The sequence below is a fragment of the Puma concolor genome, chromosome B2, assembly GCF_028749965.1.
Source record: "Puma concolor isolate L17-30 chromosome B2, mPumCon1.1.hap2, whole genome shotgun sequence".
In the NCBI taxonomy this organism is placed as follows: Eukaryota; Metazoa; Chordata; class Mammalia; order Carnivora; family Felidae; genus Puma; species Puma concolor.
Window position 1 is genome coordinate 50618255 of NC_141671.1, and position 21176 is coordinate 50639430.

The window sequence follows — 21176 nt, forward strand, 5'->3', positions numbered from 1 at the left end:
CAGGCTCTGTGCTGACACCTCAGAGCCTGGAGCCTGCTTGAAATTCTGTGTCTCATTCTCTCTCTGCCCCCCCCCCCCACTTGTTCTCAGCCTTTCTCTCTCTCTCAAAAATAAATAAATGTAAAAAAAAAAAAATTTAAAGAGTAACCAGCATACACTGCCACAACTCTAGACAGTAAAAGTCACCAAGCACACACAGACTACATAGGGGTCACCATACCCAACTACACTCCTAAACTTTAGAAGAAGTAGCATTTTGCCTAATCTATAGAAAAAAAACACAGAAAGTTAAGCAACATAATAAGACAGAGGAATATGCTCCAAAATAAAGAACAAGAAAAAAACCTCACTAAAAAATTAAATGAAACAGAGAGAAGCAATATGCCAGATAAAGAATTTAAAGTAATGATTGTTAAAATACTCATGGGGCTGGAGAAAAGAATGGAAGAACTCAGTGAGAGCTTCAATAAAGAGATAAAATATATTTTTTAAAAAAGAGAGTTGAAAAATATAATAACTGAAATAAAAGACATACTAGAGGGAATCAACAGTAGTTTAGAAGATGAAGAATGTGTCAGCAATCTGGAAGACAGACTGATGGAAAGCACACAAGCTGAACAGCAAAAACAAAAGAGAATTTTAAACAATGAGAACAGATTAAGATATTTCTTAGACAACAGCAAGTGAACAAATATTCACATTACAAGGGTCCCAGAAGAAGAAGAAAGAGAAACGTACAGATAACTTATTTGAAGAAACAATAACTGAAAACTTCCCAAATCTGAGGAGGGAATAGACATCTAAGTCCATGAAACAAGGAGAATTACAAACAAAGTGAACCCAAAGAGGTCCACACCATGGCCCATAATAATTAAAATATCAAAGGTTAAAGACAAAGAGTAAATCCTAAAAGCAGCAAGAAAGAAACAAAAAATTACTACAAGAGAAAAAGTATGAGACTATCAGTGGATTTTTCAGTAGAAACTCTGCAGGCCAGAAGGAAGTGGCATATATAGTCAAAGTGCTGAAAGAAAAAAACCTTACACACATGAATACTCTACCCAGCAAGGTTATCATTCAGATTTGAAGGATAAAGATTTTCCAAAACAAAGGATAAAGGAGTTTCTGACCACTAAACAAGCCTTACAAGAAATGTGAAAGGGACTTAAGCGGAAAAAGAATGGCCATAATTAGTTATAAATATATGAATAAAAAGATGTGAAATATGACAGCACATAAAGTGTCTTTTTTTAAGAATGTGTTTGAATTCAGAGAACTCCCTTCAAAATCAACAAAAACAGGTCAACACCACGACATATCATACTGAAACGCAAAATACAGAGACAGAGAATTCTGAAAGCAGCTATGGACAAATGGGCCTTAACCTACAAGGGTAGACACATAAGGGTAGTAGCAGACCTGTCCACTGAAACTTGGCAGGCCAGAAGGCAGTGGCAGGAAATATTCTGAGTGCTGACTAGGAAAAAGATGCAGCCAAGAATCCTTTATCCAGCAAGGCTGTTATTCAGAATAGAATGAGAAAGACTTTCGAAGACAAGCAATAACTAAAGGAGTTCATGACCAGAGACTCTTAAAAACTGAGAACAAACTGAGGGTTGATGGGGGGGTGGGAGGGAGGGGAGGGTGGGAGATGGGTATTGAGGACGGCACCTTTTGGGATGAGCACTGGGTGTTGTATGGAAACCAATTTGACAATAAATTTCATATATTGAAAAAAAAATTAAAAAAATAAAAAAAATAAAAATAAAAAACAAAAACAAAAACAAAAAAAATAAATAAAATAAATAAATAAAGGAGTTCATGACCACTAAACCATCCCTGCAGGAGATCCTAAAGGGGACTCTGTGTGTGGAAAGCAGCAAAGGCTCCAAATGACCAAAGACATCACCACAAGCCTAAAACTTACAGATAACACAAAGACACTAAATCCATATATTTCAATACATTCTGTGAATGTAAAAGGACTAAATGCACCAATCAAAAGACACAGGGCATCAGAATGGATGCCAAAAAAAAAGATACATCTATATGCTGCCTACAAGAGACTCATTTTAGACCTGAGGATACCTGAAGATTGAAAGTGAAGGGATGGCAGCGTGCCTGGGTGGCTCAGTCAGTTAAGCATCCGAGTTCCACTCAGGTCATGATCTTGCAGTCTGTGGGTTCAGGCCCCATGTCAGGCTCTGTGCTCTGGAGCCTGCTTCAGATTCCATGTCTTCCTCTCTCTCTGCCCCTCCCCCATTTGCACTCTGTCTCTCTCTCTCGCAAAAATAAATTAAATTAAATTAAATTAAATTAAATTAAAAGAAAGAAAGTGAAGGGATGGGGAACCATCTATCATGCTTTGGGATGTCTATCCACTGATGAATGGATAAAGAAGTGGTATATATACACAATGGAAAATGACCCGGCAATGAAAAAGAATGAAATCTTGCCATTTGCAACAACGTAGATGGAACTGGAGGGTACTATGCTAAGTGAAATAAGTCAGAGAAAAACAGATATAGGTTTTCACTCATATGTGGAAGTAGAGAAACTTAACAGGAGACCAAGGGGGAAGGAAAAGAAAAAAAAAAATAGTTACAAACAAGGAGGCAAACCATAAGAGACTCTTAAATACAGAGAACTGAAGGTTGATGGGGTGGGGAAAATGTGATGGGCATTAAGAAGAGCACTTGTTGGGATGAGCACTGGGTGTTGTATGTAAGTGATGAGTCTACTCCCAAAGCCAAGAGCACACTGTATACACTATATGTTAGCTAACTTATATAAGTTAAATTATATATTATACATATGTATATATAACATATAAGCTAAATTATATATTTAAAAAAAACAATGTGTTTGAACTGAAATGACCAAATTAATATCGACTGTTATTTACTTAGGATGTTTATATATGAACCTCATGGTAACCACAAACCCAAAACCTATGATAAATACACAAAATAAAAAGATAAATAAAGCCAAACAGAACACTACTGGTACTCATCAATCACAAAGATAGAGAACAAAAGGTTCTCTATCTGCTGGTGGGAATGAAATATCATGCAGCCATTTTGGAAACAGCTTAGCAGTTTCTCAAGAAGTTAAACATAAAGTTACTATGTGGCCCAGCAATTCCACTTCTAAGTATATACCAAGAGAACTGAAAATGCATATCCACATAAAACCTTGTACACACACATTCATAGAAGCATTGTATGTAATAGCCACAAAGTGCAAACACCTCAAATGTCTACCAAGAGATGAAGAGATAAACAAATATGGTATATCTATACAATGGAATGTTCTTTAGCCATAAAATGGAATGAAATACTGATACATGCTACAACATAGATGAATCTTGGAAACATGCTCTGTAGAGAAGCCAGACACAAAAGGTCAGGTATTGTGATTCTACTTATATGGAATGTCCAGAAAAACAAATCTGTTGAAACAGAAAATAGATTAGTGGTTTCCAGGGATCAGTAGAGGGGCGAAACAGGGAGTGACTCCTAATGGATAGAAGATGTCTTTCAAGGTGATGAAAATGTTCTTGGAATTACATAGGGGTGATATTGCATAACTTTGTGATACATGAATACAGAAAACCGCCAAACTTCACACTTTTAAGAAGTGAATTTTATGGCATGGAAATTATATCTCAATGTGTTTAATTTCAAAAAGAAGATGATCTGAGCCAAAAAGAGAGTCCCCCCCAGGGCAGCTCTATATACTTCTAAGATATACTGCCCTGGTCCAGCCCAACACTGTCTCACCCCTGGATGACTGCAGTAGTGTCCTATTTGGTGTCCCTGGTTCCACCTTTGCCTCCCCACAGAATATTCTCACATAGCAGCCTACGTCAGACCATGTCAATTTTTCCAGTGAAATCCTCCAGTGGCCCACATCTCACAGAGCCAATAACCTTTCATTGTCCCTAGAGCCATCTGACCTGCTCCTAGTCACCTCCTACCCCTTTCCCTTGGTCCAGCTATTCCAGCCACAGTGACTTCCTTGCTTCTCTCAGAAGAAGGTGAGCTCATTCTGACTTAAGACTTTATCATTTGGTGTTCTGTCTAGAATTCTCTTCTCTGACATTTCCCCAGGACTCATTCCTTGACCTCATCCATTTCTCCATCGTCTAGCACCAGCAGGTCATTCCTCCAAAGGTCATTTTGTCAGCTGACTGTATCCCCAGCACTAGTAGTGCCTGGCAAAGAATAAGAGCTAAATCAATTGTTGTTATCATTGTTACTGTGGGCATTAATAATAACAAGTTGCAGAGGAGGGGAGACTGTGCCACTCCCTTTGAAAGTTGAGGTGCCTCACAAGGATCCATACCTACTGAGAAGGTAACTCTATCTCAGCACAGAAATGGGCCAAAGAAGTACATAGGGGAAGCCAAGATTTACCTCAAAAAACCTTTCAAGGGTGCTTCTGTATATGGGCAAGTAGTTTAGAATGTTATTGATTATATTACATATGTATCCATTACATGGAAGGCTATTCTATAAATTCTTTGCTGCTAGGCCTCAATCTGGTTCTCTTTAAACTCCCAATAGCAGCCTTTCTCAAGCTGTACTATTCATAGAAATTGCCTGAGGATCCTGTTAAAGTGCAAATTGATTCAAGAGGTCTGGGGTGGAGCCTGAGACTCTATGTTTCCAACAAGCTCCCAGACGATGCAGATCCTGCTGGTCCAGAACCACACTTTGAGTGCCAGGACCTTCAGCATCTAGCACAGGGTTTTACAATGTTGATTGATTGATGGACACTGGTGGATACTCGGTAGGTGGCAAGGCAGAGGGCAGGTTAATAAGGAGAGTTTATAGGCATTAGCAATTAGGGAAGTAGAAGCTAGAGCCTCTCTCTCCCCCTCCCTTTCCCCTTAGTCTTACTAAAAGTTCACTTGCACCCATCAGACACTATCCCTTCTCTGAGTTTTCCATCTTTTACTAAAGTATAGAAAGATGATGTACAATCCTTCCAGACAAATCCCTGCCCTTCACATTGTTGGTGCAGCATACCCTGGCAGGGTGACCATCTCATCCGGTTCACCTGAGATTTTCCAAGTTTTAGCACTAAGAGTTCCATGACCCCATTTTAAACTGAAAATCTTGTGTTCTAGGAAACCCCTCAGTCCCAAGAAAACAGGACAGTTGGCCACCCTACCTGTGCAAAGCACTCTGCATAGGGAATACGAACATGACAGGGTCCCATGTCTGCTCTTGAGGGGTCTGCAATCTAATTTAGGGGGTGGGGTAGGGGGGTGAAGTTGAACAAAGTTTGAGTGATGCAATGTAAGTTTATAGGAAGATCAAAGCCTCTAATAAATCTAGGGAGAAAACTATTTTAGCCCCTAAATTCAAACCAATAATTATTGGGTTCACAGAGATTATGATCTTTGACCCTGAGCACCACATATCATCTGATTCCTTCCTGAAACCACTAAGAAATAAGAGGAAGCTTACTCTGTTTTTGTGCAGATAGGGGGTAAGGTGGGCCTCATAATTCACTGTGCTAGGCAAAGTAAAGTCAGAAATGAGCTGTTCCTATGAGCAATGGGTCTATAGCCAGGAAGTGATGCTTTAAAAAAAATGTTCTAAGCCACAGTTCTTTGACCAAGAGAATAAACAATGACAAAAATCCTAGACATTAAGGAAAGTAGTTTTGTTCTAAAAACCTTATATCAACACATATCAGCATGAGCATTCCTGAGATGCTTGCAATCTGGATGGGTTGTTTTTAACTAGTTGTGCCCCTCAGAAGGCCTGGAGAGATCCTTGGTTCCCATAGCACTAATGTACAATCCTTGGGGCCAATGCTGATAAGACCCACTTCTCTCTGTGTACCCCACTGCTCAAATGGTAGTAGGCTTTGCATGCTGGCCAAGTATCCAACTGTACATCAGTCTACAAATATTTGTGTACATAAGGCCTCTGCTTCATATCTGCAATTTTTTTTTTTACTTTTAAAGATCCTTTCCCACCTGTTGGCTCATATTAGTCTCACACAAAAGTAGGAGGCTTGTAAGTTAGACATCATTAGGCCCACTACATAGCTAAGACAGAATGGCACCACAGAAGAAGCAGGATACTGAGCATTTAAACATTCCTGTTTGCATTTAGTTCCACCTCTTTCTGTTGGAAAGCCTTGGGCAAGCCACTCTTCTTAGAACCACCATTATCTCCTCTAAAAGATAAAGATAATAATTCCATCTTTGGGGCATTTAGGGAGTGTGACTACCCAGAAGAGGTACTTAATAAAGTTATTAGGAAACTAAATCCCATACAAGTAACTGAAACTCCTAAGGTCACACATCTGACTTTTGCAGGACAAAAACCCAGGTACATGTCCTAACTTCCAAACTAGTATTGTTTTCACTAGACCAAACTGTCCCAGTGATTCAGTGACTAATCCAGTTATGCCTGACATCATCAGCCAACTATGATCCTTTACGTGGCACGTGACTTCATTTAAGTTCTCAAGTCTGTTGCTCATTAGGAAAAAAAAAAAATGCTGATGGCAGAAAACAAAAAGTTGTGAATCACAGTGGATATAGAATTTATCACACAAGAGGACTAGATTCCTGTATATAGGCAAGAATGTTAGCTTCAGGGAGTCAGATGCAATGTGGGGTGCTCCCCAGATTACCAATTTCTGCAGCTCTAGAAGGTTCCACAGCATCCAATCTTGGTTCCACGTGTAGGAAGAGGCCTTCACCACTAGCATTTATGGCACGACCAGAAGGTCTCACCAACATGGAGATTGGATGCATTCCAACAGGTAGCTGCTGTGTCTGACAGACCACATTCGTTTGGTTTGAGAAAATAACTCTGCAATTCGTTTTGTTCACTGTAACATCCAAGGCCTGAGGGTCAATAGAGAAACTAGTTCCAAAAATATAAACTAGTAGGTCCTTGTCACCATCTTAAAGAAGGAAAAAGATAAAAAGAACAAAGTTCTCATCACTCAGTGATATACTCCATTCAAGAAAACTCTCTCTAAAATCAAATGTTCATTCCCTCTCACCTTCCCCTCCCAAAATTCAAGGAGTTGAATGCTGACTCAAATATTGAGCATCTGTATTTATCATTACAGTATACAGCCCCCTTTTGAAATTTTCTCTAATAATAAGAGATCACTAGTTAATTTTTTAATGAAAAAAATGAAAATAAACAACATTTCAAAACAAGGGACAAAAAGAATAAAACATTGTAGGTTACCAAAACTCTACCTGATTCCATTTCACACCATGACCATAGCATTTAGATTGGACAAAAAATATACTTTCTGCTGCATCTCACAACGTCCACCCCATGAACTGATGCCCCTTCCCAAGTACATGGTCTTTAACAAATCACTCTGAATCTGAAGTTCATGACCACCCCAAGGCCAAGTCAAAAGTCATACCAAGGGAATACCACACAGAGTGGACCTGGGGAGTTGACCCTTCAAGGTACTGGAAAGAACAGGAACCTGAGCAATGGGCTGGTATGTCATTCACGTGCACAACCACCTGAAAAAAGGCAAAGTAATTAAAGGCAAATGTATGCATTTCATGTGCTCGAGAGTATTCATAAAGCACTTGTGAAATTTGCCCAAATTAACATGTTTAATGACTCATTTCTTCTCTTTCTTCTCTTTCACTATCAAACCCTAGTGAATGATTCAAACATGTTAGGCTTTCTTAAAATGATGGTAAGTATGCTGAAATCTAACATTTCTACACTATGCTAAATCTTGAGTAAATTTCCTCCCTGTAATAAATTTAATAAAATTCAAACTGCACAAGGACCTTCCTTTTATCATTCTAGATTATATTCAACTGGATACTTGTGAAAAGTCCTTTCTTTGCTGGTACATGCCAACAAAGTAGGCACCTTCCTTCCACCATACTACATAGATATGTTACTGAAGAATACAGTGTACTTGGACATTGGTTTGGGGTCTTTTGTCCTCAAATGGTAGGTCCCCACTAGGATACTACATGACTTTTCCTCTCACTGTTACTAATGTTAATCTGGTAGAATTCTACAATACTTGGAGATGAGGAAGGTGAAAAAGATGGGACTTGTTGGATGCTCTACATATAAAACATGGATTAAAAGCACACACCATAGGAGCACCTGGTTGGTTCAATCAGTTGAATGTCACACTCTTGATTTTGGCTTAGGTCATGGTTTCACAGTTCCTGGGATCAAGCACCGCATTGAGCTCTGCCTTCTTGACCCCCAGCCTGCTTGGGGTCCTGTCTCTCTATCTCTCCCCCACTTGTGCCCATGTTCATTCTCTCTCCCTCTCAAACTTAAAAAAAAAAAGCACACACTACATTATAATACTGTAGGGAAAGGATATTGGGATGGCATGAAGGCAGAGGTGATAACATTTCAGTTTTGGGGTGCCTGGGTGGCTCAGTCAGTCAAGTATCCAACTTTGGGTTAGGTCATGATCTCATTACTTGTGGGTTCAAGCCCAGTATCGGGCTCTCTGCTATCAGCACAGAGCCGACTTTGGATCCTCTGCCCCCTCTCTCTGCCCCTCCCCCACTCTTCTCGCTCAAAAATAAATATTAAAAAAAAAAAAGAACATTTTCATTTTACCTATTTTATTCATAAACACACACAAAATATAATCAAAATGTTGGAAACTACTAATCTTTGGTTTGGATACTGAAGTACTGGTTATATTATTCTTTATAGTTTTCTTATTTTATAATTTTCTCAAAAGGAGATGACTTATAACAAGAATATGGTCAGATGAGAAATACAAAAAGATATTTTTAAATGTTTGTTTATTATTTATTTTGAGACAGCCTAAGCAGGGGAGGGGCAGAGAGGGAGGGAGAGAGAGAATCACAAGCAGGCTCCACCCTGCCAGCACAGAGCTTGACGCAGGCATGAGATCATGACCTGAGCCAAAGTCAAGAGTTGGACACTTAACTGACCGAGCCATCTGGTGCCCCAAAAAAAGACATTTTAAAGAGGAAAAGACACTGACTTAGCTCATTTACTTTCCAGTCCCACTGTGTGGAGGTATAAATCCTATGTAGCCAGAGAGGCTCTCCATTTTTTGTACCATAATAATAGCATGTTGTGTTTACAAAGAACTTATATTTTTGGAGTGTTTTTCATGCACCGTGGAAATAGAAAGATGACAGCCATAATCATCTGCTTAATGCATTGGAAAACTGATCCTTGAAACTGGTCCATGTTACAAAACAGGAAGGGACTGAGACACTTGAAACTACTACTTGTACTTTGGGTGGGCCATCCACTCTCACCTGAGTGCACTGGTTGGCAGTAACCAACATGTCTCCAAATATGGGTCCAAGAAAAACTCCACCATCATAGACCACACGCATGGTTGCCTCAGGGTTCACTCCAGTTAGATTCTCATCAGAGACCTGAGATGGTTACATTTCTGGTGAATTCTGTGATAGAACAGAAGTCTAATCTAATGGAAGTCTATATCTAATGATAAAGTGTCTTTTCACATTTTATTGAAGGTAACCAGATAGCTAGAAGGTGAAGATGGGGTGACAAGGGTTGAAGCCTGGAAACATAAGAGTAAGTAACAGCTCATGAAAGCCCCAATAGACTAGACGAATATCTATTTGCAAGCAGAGTTGTCAAAAAAGGCACAAAAAACAATCTTCTCTGTCTTGAGATATTTTATTTCTATACACTTTTCTATTTTATATGTTTGCAGTCCAAAATATTAAAATAAAAGGTAAGGGAAAAAAGTTCTATGAGAGGATTCTCATCCTTCTTCCAACTCCACTCCAGTATTTTGTTTGAAAACCAAATGACCTACAATACCATGGAACAGGGATAAAATTTCAGCTTGGGTTTCATTTTGTAATAACCAAATGCTAGATGATCATTAGATTATTTTTTAAAACCCTAAATATGCAAGAGCATCTGGTTTTGTTGTTATCCAGAGACAGCAAATCCTTTTCTAAACTTCCTTCTGCTGTGCCATCTGCCTCCATGATAATCTAAGTCAATCACATCTGCTTAAATTATCCAATAACAGATGTAAAATTATTATATGGTGGACACTGACCAACAACTACCTACCCTAAGTTAGGGAAGGAGATGTTGCGTTTAAATTGCTTTTTTAGGGACATGAGATACAAAACATGTCTTGAAAACTTCCCAAAAAAAGATCATTGAACCCCTTTACTTGAATATTAGAACAAAATAGATAATTTGTGACAGTTTTCACTCATGTAATTCTGGGGTTTTTTCCACAAAATTGCTTCAGAACACCAAATCCACACTACCAAAAGGGATACCATACATACCCTGATGAAATTGGGCAAATCTCCAACCTGGTTGGACCAGGAGAGGGTCCACACACGTTCATAGCAAGACTTCAGATCCTCCATTACAGTGAAGTCACTGACGTTGAGGTACCTAGATGTAAAGTTATCGGCATTGTTCTGTAAGAGCTTGCGCAGGTGACTAGCTGAAATACTCACAGGAACATCTGTGGGACAAGATTTTGATACATAAAAAAAAGATACTAATTACCACACAGGGTTTCATCATTAAAATTAGAGAATAAATGTCAAGATGCCCACTAAATATGCAGAAGACCCTCAAGTTCAAACTATGCTTTCAAAAGAAATCCCAGCCCAGTTAAACCATTTGTTTCCTACAGCAAATACAAGTAGTTGCCTACTTTTTACATTGTGATACCTTTAATCAGGATCCCATCTCACAGCAAGCACAGAGCATAGTCACATCAGACAAAACTATCTCAACTGTCAACTCAAAATATACACTCCAGACACCCTGGTAATGCCTGAAAGCCTAATTAAATATTGGGTTTTCCCTGGAAAAACTTAGCCGACCCTGTGAACAGAGAAAAGCTGGCCACTTTTCACAGGGGGGGGGGGAGGGGTAGGCGCACAGCAGCTGACACCCATAAAAACTTAGCCAACCCAGCTGAGGAATGTTGGCATTTCACTTTGGTTTCTCTATTAGAATTCTTTTAAGCTCAACCACCTGCTTCCCCATTCCACATCCCCACAGAGAAATAACAACACTCTGTGCTTAAGCCCTGCTTGTGTTTGAACCCTGATTCTTGCTTTACCAAAAGTTTCCATTTCATTAGCTACTCCCAACAGCCCTGTGAGGTAGGTCATTTGGATATCCTAACACCTAACTTTAGAGATGAAGAGAATGAGACCCAATGAGATTCAGAAGCTTGCCAACCAAGCGAGACAGAATTACACTTAACCCAGAATACCTTCCAACTACTCAAGAGTCTTCCTCTTGAATTCCACACTGCCTTGGAGTGTTAATAATACACCACTATATTTCTAAAGGACAAACAAGATTCTCCTCCTTTTAAAAAAAGGTTGTTCTGGGGTGCCTGGGTGGCTCAGTCAGTTGAGCATCCGACTTCAGCTCAGGTCATGATCTCATGGTTCACGGGTTCAAGTCACTCACTGCTCACTGCTATCAGACTCACTGATAGGACTCACTGCTATCAGAGTAGAGCCCACTTTGGATCCTCTGTTCCCCTTTCTGCCCCTCCCCTACTCACTCTCAAAAGTAAATGAACATTAAAAATAATAATAATAATAATATAATAAATTTAAGAAGGTTGTTCAACATTTACCTAATGGGGCCATTGCCACTTCTAAAGGCCAAGTTAAGGCGGACTTTCCTGGATTGTTTTCAGTGAAGTGAAGAGCATCACAATAGAACATGGTGGCAGGAGGAGTATGTGCAGACAGGCTGCAGCTCATGAAAAGGGAAGCAAGACCCAGGGATGGGGCTTTCATTGACACAGGGCACTATTGGCACCTACCCTTTATCAGACACCAATAGCCCATGGCCTTCAACTTTTTCTAAGTGGCCCTCTTAAAACACACCTTTCCTGTCACCCAAGAAGATTCTCGCGAGTCCAGCATCTTTCTTCTTGGAAGAGCAAAAGACTTTTGGACCATGTGCCAATTTTTATACAGCCACTCTTGCACTCTCCTGAGCCTCCTTTCCGATTCTCCTGTGGTTTTACCATATAAATGGCCTTCACTTCTATTCCTTGTTCTTTGTGAAATGTGTTTATTCTTGAAGATTTAGAAAATGTTCTACACTAATCACATTGAAAGCTCTTTCTACATTGTTATGACCACTGACATTCTCAATAGCATATGGTGTCACCATGGAGTTTACTGTGGAAGGACCATGGCTACTGTAGATCTTGGCCTAGGACTGATCTGATAAATACCTGAGTTCACATTCAGACCCTGCCATCAACTACTTGTATGACCTCTGGGCAAGTTCCAGTATATTAGGCTCAATGGTGGCCTTCAGAAAGATAGGTCAATGCCCTAATCCCTGGAACCCATGAATATTTCCTTATAAGGCAAAAGAGTACATATTATACTATGTTGCAAAAGATGTGGTTAAGGATCTTGAGAAGAGGAGTTTATCCTGGGTTACCCAGGAAGGCTCTAAATGCAATCATATATATTCCTATAAAAGAGAGACAGAGGAGGTTTTGAGACAGAAGAGGAAGAGACACTGTGACCACAGGAATTGGGGTGACTTAGCCATGGAATGCAGGCAACCACCAGAAGCTGGAAGAGGTAAGAAATAGATCCTCCCCTAGAGCCTTCGGAGGGAGTGTGGCACTGCTGACGACTTGATTTTGGATCTGTGGTCTCCAGAAATGTGAGAGAATAAATTTCTATTATTTTAACCCACGAAGTGTGTGGCGATTTGTTACGACTGTCCCAGGAAGCTAATCCGCAGAGTTTCTACATCTACAAAAAGTTGGGATATTAACAATAATATGGTACTGTTTTTGTCCAGATCTTTAATTGTAAGGTCACTTTCAAATGCTGGAGAAATCAACAAAACAACTTTAAGACTGTCACTCTTCCTGACAATCTCTCAAAGTGTTGTTCACCTGGGAACGCCCCTAAAAATGGAAATGAGAAATTGGTGCACTCCAGTTGCCCCTTTACCAGGAATCACTGTAGTAGGGAGTTGGATGCGGAAGTATCCTCCTAAAGGTGGACTTGCCCTCTGTATTCTCTGTGTTGTCACCTGGACCAGCATGGGTTCTTCTTCTTCACCTCCAGTGGGCAGAGAGCTGTGGCATGTTAAAACCAAAGCATTAACCACAGTAACCATCAAGAAGTGCCACTCTAGAAAGAACAGGACTCCATCTCGAAGACCAAGTAGTCCGCCGTGTTTCCAGGACACAATCTCAACCTCCCAAATATTGGGCGTCCCTGTCCCATCATGGAAGAAGCGTAAATATTAGGATTCTTTCAGAGTGTTCTACCCTTCCCCTGCACTGATCCTGGGAACACATGGACGCAGAGTAAAAAGTGACGACTCCGGCCTCCACACCTCTGGCCCTGAAGCACCGAGGGGACAGAGAACTTGGAATCCTCCAATCCCACTTGCATCACCAATGAGGAGTCAGTGCCCTGTTCCACAGATGCTTCCCCACTCTCTATCCCCGCCTGAAACACAGGCCACTCCATCTAGCCAACTGCTTAGCTAATGCCGGTGTACACAGTGTCTACCGAATCTTGCTTTTAATATAATAAATGGGCCAAACAAATCATGACACACTATGAGACAGAATACCATTCAGCCAATGAAATCACATTTTAGAAAAATTATCACATTGCCCATTAATGATATGGGGAAATACTTAATTCATACCATTATGTGAAGAAGGTACATTGCCAAATATAATATGTAATTTATGGTCCCAATTTGAGGTTTAAAAAGCAAATACAGAGAGCCAAAGCATAAGAGACTCTTAAAAACTGAGAACAAACTGAGGGTTGATGGGGGGTGGGAGGGCAGGGAGGGTGGGTGATGGGCATTGAGGAGGGCACCTTTTGGGATGAGCACTGGGTGTTGTATGGAAACCAATTTGACAATAAATTTCATATATTGATAGATAGATAGATAGATAGATAGATAGATAGATAGATAGATAGATAAATGGCAAATACAGCACCAGGGTGGCTCAGTTGGTTAAGCGCCTGACTTTGGCTCAGGTCATGATCTTGTGATTCGTGAGTTTAGCCCCCCTCAGGCTCTCTGCTGTCAGCAAGGAGCTCACTTTGGATCCTCTGTCCCCCTCTCTGCTCCTCCCCTGCTCACTCTCTCAAAATAAATAAATAAACTTAAAAAAAAATACGGGGCGCCTGGGTGGCGCAGTCCGTTAAGCGTCCGACTTCAGCCAGGTCACGATCTTGCGGTCCGTGAGTTCGAGCCCCGCGTCGGGCTCTGGGCTGATGGCTCAGAGCCTGGAGCCTGTTTCCGATTCTGTGTCTCCCTCTCTCTCTGCCCCTCCCCCGTTCATGCTCTGTCTCTCTCTGTCCCAAAAATAAATAAAAAACGTTGAAAAAAAAATTAAAAAAATAAATAAATAAAAAGCAAACATGGTATAGAGTATACATATTATATATACAAAAACTGCTTAGGAAAAATGGATATAAGATGAATCCAGAGGCACCTGGGTGACTCAGAGCGTCTGACTCTTGGTTTCGGCTCAGGTCATGATCTCACGGTTTCTTGCGTTTGAGCCCCACGTCGGGCTCTGTGCTGACAGCATGGAGCCTAATTGGGATCCTCTGTCTCCCTCTCTCTCTGCCTCTCCCCCCAGTCACACTGTCTCTGTCTCAAAAGAAATAAACTTCCCCACTGGAAGTAATATGCGTCCAACATGTTAGAAGTTATCTCCAAGCACAGGGATTATGAATGATTTTTTTTTTACCTTTTTCTAAGTCTTTTCTGTATTTTCTAAATTTTCAACAATGAACACATATGGTTTCATCAATATTATCTGAGAACTACATGTTGATGTACATAAATACAACTATAAACAAATAGTGATGGTGTCTGCATTGGGGGATGAAGCTAGCAGAGGCCAGGCCAAGGGGGTCCTTTCTTGCTGAGGTGGGAGACTTCCAGAAGTAGTTAAGGGACTTGAAATCTCAGGAAGGCATGTTTCCAGGACCATTCTATTGTGGATCTGTTCACAGTAACCTAAATTAGCCTCTAGCCTGAGTTAAAGCTTTGGCACTTGGAATGTAGGACTACAGCCTGGCTAAGATGGCTGGCTGCCCGTCCACCTCAGCTCCGTCACTCCTTGATTCTATTGATGGTTTTCACATCTTTCCCACCCAGAGGGCCCTGGAACGCAGAGTCAAGGAAAGTAGACCACAGATTCAAGCTCTCTGCCCCTGTCTTTTATATGCCATCCCAAGCATGGTATGTATGAGTAGGACTCATTTTGGAAGTTAGAAAATGATGGAAAGAAAATTTTTAAAGGCAGAGCATCTTAATTCTTCCATCCTATTAGGGTTTAAGCGAAAAATTAAAAGAACAACTATGTGAAAAATTAAAAGAACGAACTAGAGCATACATGTGTCCAGGAGTTTGGAGGAGCCTGATACTTAGTTACTGCTTTGTAAACTGGGGATAGACTCTGTTGACTATTAAGAAGCAACGCTTATGGGCATCTAGTGCCATCTGGTGGTAAATTCTTAGAAACAGCTATTTTTATTCCTTAGAGTATTTCATTTCACCTTAAGAGAGTCCAATAAGATTAATATATGGGAAATGAATGAGGGGAGTGAACAGAAAACAGTGGTAATGGGAACCGCTGAACAGCATAAAAATACAAATACTTTAAAACAAATTCACTAGAAATTAGTTCTCAAAGCATAGTCCCCAGACCAGTAGAATCAGCATTGCCTGAGAGCTCATTAGAAATGCAAATTACCAGGCCCCCCTTCAAACTTAGGGAGTTAGTGATGAAGTGGTTAGGGCCGAGCAATTTGTGTTGTAACAAGACCTCCAGGTGAGTCTGCTCCTGCATTCCTAAAACTGAAAACTGTAGTGTTAAGCAACAAGTCAGGTAGCTCTTCCTGATTAAAATCCCACCTCGTGTCCCCACAGGTCAACTAACAATCCTAAGAAGGGACAAGTAAGCAGAGACCTCTCCCTACCTTGCAGTGATGAGTGGGAGCTCCTGGCCACAACCTGCCAACCAAAAGCTTACGTTGTAGACCGGAGGGGATCCCACCACAGAGAGCGACTCCACCAGATTCCCACCTGGGCAAGCTGTTCCAGAATCTGCCTGGGAAACTAGAGACCAATGATGTGATCGTTAGCAAGCAACTCAAGATGGAAGGCCCAGTGTGTGGGAGATCCCAACTGCAGATGCTGAGTTACTTAGGTCTCAACACACATTTAAAGCAGAGGTTCCTACATATCTGCCACCATGAAAAGCAAAGGAAGAGTAGGTAGAAGGAGTCAGTTCATACCAAAAGGAAAATATAAAGGCATGGTTTAGGGAGACAAAAACGAATTCCATAGCAAAGTTTGATAAGCCCCAACCCAGACAAACATCCCTCCCTAGGCTGTTGGAGGCACCCACACAGAGATAACCCATCGTCGTGTGGACTGCTACCCTTTCCTTCTTCCCTTTCCAAGGCCACTGGCAACTCCAGGAATGTACAGCTAATCTTCTTCAGGAACACTGAGCACACAGACACATACTGGAGGCATGTGAGTGTTCATCAACAGCATGAGTCAGCACGTGTGCAGAAAAAGTGCAAGCTGTGAAATAGACTACTGTTAAAATCCTGATTTTGTACTTCCATTTGGCTAAATATAGTGTTTCTGTCTCCTCTGTAAAGTGGGAATCGCAATACATCAGTCTGCATGGCAGGGAGAGTTTAGTGAGGTGGCAGAATTTAAGTGACCAGCACAATCTATTTTAATAGCCTCTTCCCCTGGGTAAAGGATACCTTCTCCCCCAAGACTGTACAATGGAGACAATGGACAGTGTAAAGGCAACATCTTGACATGCCCCATGCTTATTTAGCACAACATCAGGCACACAGTAGGTGCTCAATAAATGTTTATTTGCTCAGCAGGGTATAGACTCATTGAAGGCTTGGCTCTGGTTTCCAGATTGCAATCTCCCCCATACCCCAGCTGCGTGATTTGGGACAAGATACTCAAACCCTCTTAGTTTTGGTTTCCTCATCTATAGAGTGGAGATAATAGGACCACTTCACAGGGTTCTGAGATCTAAATGAGAAGTAAATGGTAGCCACCGCTAGATAAAAGCAACTTTCACAGAGAAGATTAGGTGAGAGAATATAAAGTATGAAGTATGAATATCGGGCCCAATTGTATAGAGTTCATCCTGCCTTTAAATAATCCTCAAAGCAAAGTCATCACCAGCAGGGAACCTAGACAAAGTGGGAAAGAGGCAGCTTTACCCAAGCCACCCTGCCCTTCTTGCCTCCCTCTTCACCTCTCCCCTAGATGGTTCTACATACTGGAGCATCTGATGGTTAAAGGTGGGGGCAGTGAGAAGGTGCTATGGATCCTGGGCTTCCCCTTGGGAGCAGGGAAAGAGTATCATCTAGTTCTGAGTTTCCCAGCCGGTGGGTTCAAGCACATGAAATATTGATCTCCTCAGCACTCTGGGAATCTAGATGGCATTTAGGGGGTCACCAGGCCCCAGCCAGTTGTCTTAGGCCCCAAGAAATTCAAGTAATTATCCCAGCACACCGTGTGAATATTGTCATCGTCTAAATGTGCCATAACATGAACAGCGTTTGAAATAATTCAATCTGATCCAGATGCCCCAAAAGCACTTAAACCAATGAAACAGGTAAGAGAATTCTGAGGGCTGCCTGGGTGGCTCAGTCAGTTGAGCATCTGACTCTTGATTTTGGCTCAGGTCATGATCTCTTGGTTGTGGAATCGAGCCTTGCATCGGGCCTCACACTGCACATTGGGCCTGCTTGAGATTCTCATTCTCTCTCTCTCTCTCTCTCTCTCCCCACCCCCGTTATGTCCCTCCCTTGCTCTCTCAAAAAAAAAAAAAAAAAAAAAAAAAAAAAAAAAAAACCATGGAATTTTGAGGAGTATCTTATAGTGATGAGATTTCAGGGCTGAAAGTGAGTCCTCTTGCCACCCACCCCCAAGCTCTTCTGCTCTCAGCTCTGCAGTTTTCAGGCAAAAGACTAAAAAAGAGAAAAGGGAAAGTGAGCAAAAGTTGGAAGCCTGGGAGCTCCACCAGCCTCAGTCAGACCCCTGATGAGCTCTTGGTCCCCAAGACTCGTGGACAAGCAAGGCCAAGGGAGGTTACTGTGCCTAGGGGACCTCAAGGGGGATTTGATGGAGGAAAGGGCCAGCCAGGCCTGAGCTCTGAATGGTAAGTGGGAGGAATCTGGATGGGCAGAAAGCAAGACAAGCCTGTTCTCATGATGACAGTTACTCTCTCCCTTTATCTGAGTCTGCCTTGGAGGCATAAATGAGACCTTTAGCCCATTTATAGGGCAAGATATTACCTTGTTCCTTCCAGCACTTTGCACGACAGATATTAATTCATGGGGAGGTGGAGAAATCCTGCTGGACTAATAATAGTAATAATAACTGCTTATATTATTGAGCACTTACCATGATCTAGGACCAGTAATGACTTCATTACATTATACTTCAGTTAGCTTTCACAGTAATTCCATAAGATAGGGCCCTCATTGTGCCCAGATGTGTGTACAGATGAGGAAACCAAGTCTTCTTAGCATAAAAGTGGTAAAATTGGGGTAAGAGCACAGAAGCAAGAGCAAGCATTGGATAAATAGTAAAAAAAAAAAAAAGGAATTAGCTAAAGAGATATAGGCAACAAAGATGCACAATCCCAAACCCATCTTCTTTCTAGAACCAAGGCAGACAAGATGGGAAATCACGTGTTCTCTCTGCATTAAGAGAAGAGCAGCCCCCAGCAGAAAAGTTTGAGGTTGGCATTTGACAGGCCCATTGACAAAAGCAGATTAAATGCTCACCTGTTACATTTGTGTCCGCAATAATAATTTCATCCACATAGAACCCACTCGTCTCCTGAGACAGAGGGAGGAGGTCAATCTGATGAACCAACACAGAGGAGTTTGCCAGAGGCAGCTGTGAATACTCGTGCACACAAGACTCCCAGAGGTCAATGCAAGTGAACTGCCAGCTGAAAAACAAGACCACAGGCGAAATGGACCTCTCTGTGTGCACCTGAGACCCTTTCCTGAAGAACCCAAGTTCACAGACCTGGGGGCCTGGGGACTGTGCAGCCAGGAGAGACACCCTAAGAAGCCCTGCACCCAAACAGTCCTGTGTGCCCCAGGTACAAGCCTCCTGTCCAAGACAGGCTCGGCTCAGCCTGTGATATCACACAAGTGAGGCACACTTCAAGGCAATCGTTTGCTCATGACACTCAATGTCAGCATTTTCAAATTACAGTATAATTAGGTATCTTAGGCAGGTATATGTTAGGCTATAACCTCAGAGAAGACTAACATTCCTGGACGCACTCAGGTTTAAAACCACTTACAAAACCCGTAAGAGTTATATGGAAAGAACACTGAATCAAGGGATCAAAGATGCATGAGTTTTATTCCAGAGTCTTTGCTTACTCGCTGTACGAATCTTAGTGACTCCCAAATTCTCTGGGTCCCAATTTTTCTCATCTGTAATTTCAAGCAATGGTCTCTGAAATCTCTTCTAGGAGCACCTGGGTGGCTCAGTCAGTTAAGCGTCCGACTCTTGGCTTTGGCTTAGGTCATGATCTCACAGTTTGTGAGCCCCATGTCAGGCTCTGCACTGACTGCTTGGGATTCTCTCTCTCCCTCTCGCCCTCTCTCTCTCTGCCACTCCCCTGCCCACTTGCTCTCTCTCTCTCAAAATAAACAAACATATAAAATAAAATAATAAAGTAAAATAAAATCTTATCAAATAAAAAATCTCTCTTCCAGATATGTTCTATGATTCTATCCCTATGAAAAGTGTCAGAGCACTTCTAAAACGTATTCTACTCCTAACAATTAACCACTCTTAAACCTCTTAGTCAAATAAAATGAATTTGGAAGCCATATTTAGTATCTGAGGCCCAAGGGGCACCTGGGTGGCTCATTCAGTTAAGCCTCCGACTACGACTCAAGTCCTGATCTCACTGTTGGTGAGTTCAAACCCCACACCAGACTCGCTGCTGACAGCACAGAGCCTGGAGCCTGCTTTGGATCCTGTGTCTCCCTCATTCTCTGCCCCTCCACCACAAATGCTCCCTCACTTTCAACAATAAACAAACATTGAAAAAAAAATTTTTAACATCCAAGGCCCAAATTAAGAGATCGTTAGTACCTCACGTGGACCACTGTCCCCAAGAGAGCTAATGATCCCAGCTGGAAGAATTCCCACCACACCTCCCCACAGGTTCACTACCTGTTGGGACTGGTCCCTACGAGACTCCAGTCACAGGTGGCGTTCTTCTTAACAAAGTTTTGAAAGTCAGTTGTGAAAACCACGGTCACCTTCAGGATGTTAGTCGTGTGGCCTCTGTATGCAATGCACAACTATGGACACCAAATAAGCACATGAGTTCTGTTAGTGCAAGAAGCAGCCATTCAAGCAATGAGTAATGAAGGGAGTCCACCTCCCTAGAAGCCTGCCTTGTGTGGTGAGAGAGCCATCCCAGGTCCTCTACTCCCGAAGTTTACTAGTCTCACTAAAAAAAAACATAATCAGAATAAATTGTTATTTACTCCACAGAGAGTTATTAAATGCCTACCACTGGGCTAGGAAGTTCAGATTTTAGAGTATCTCTATGAGAAAAACCCCTATTCTGACCAGTTACCTATACAACCTTGAGCAAGTCACTTACCCTCTCTGAGCTTCAGTTCCTTAACTCTAACTCACTGGCATCCTTGGTTTCTGAGTTCAATAAAATTGCCCCGGGGAGACTTTATAGCAAGATTTTTCCACTGTTGATCTTTTGGACTGGATAATTCCTTTCTGTGAGGGGGCTGTCCTGTGCACTGTGGGATGTTTAGTGACATCCCTAGAAACTAACCACTGCATACCAGTAGCACTTCCCCAGGTGTGACAACCAAAAATGTCTCCGTAATTGCCAGCCTTTCCCAAGGAGGCAAAATTGCCCCTTTGGGAGCCTCTACTGTAGAGGAGAAGCCAAAAGATGCCCATCTAGTCCCAGCTCCCACTAAAACTGATCAGAGATGGAGTTTCATTTTATTTATTTTGAGAGAGAACATGTGTGCAATTGGGAGAGGAGCAGAGAAAGAGGGGAGAGAGAGAATCCCAAGCAGGCTCTGC

The 21176-nt window shown here is 41.7% G+C and overlaps 1 protein-coding gene across 8 annotated transcripts in view; it reads right to left on the reverse strand.

The window, feature by feature from the left end:
* The window catches only part of PKHD1 (PKHD1 ciliary IPT domain containing fibrocystin/polyductin), a 494091-nt gene that overhangs the window by 427471 nt on the left and 45444 nt on the right, over positions 1 to 21176 (reverse strand). For all 8 annotated transcript variants that reach the window (XM_086707056.1, XM_086707061.1, XM_086707057.1 and 5 more), the window contains 8 exons: positions 20289 to 20419; positions 18869 to 19038; positions 16010 to 16148; positions 12995 to 13122; positions 10316 to 10500; positions 9290 to 9412; positions 7420 to 7525; positions 6661 to 6936 (listed from right to left, as the gene is read on the reverse strand). In XM_086707056.1, the coding sequence (XP_086563182.1) occupies positions 6661 to 6936; positions 7420 to 7525; positions 9290 to 9412; positions 10316 to 10500; positions 12995 to 13122; positions 16010 to 16148; positions 18869 to 19038; positions 20289 to 20419 (1258 nt within the window). The remainder of the gene's footprint in view (positions 1 to 6660; positions 6937 to 7419; positions 7526 to 9289; positions 9413 to 10315; positions 10501 to 12994; positions 13123 to 16009; positions 16149 to 18868; positions 19039 to 20288; positions 20420 to 21176) is intronic.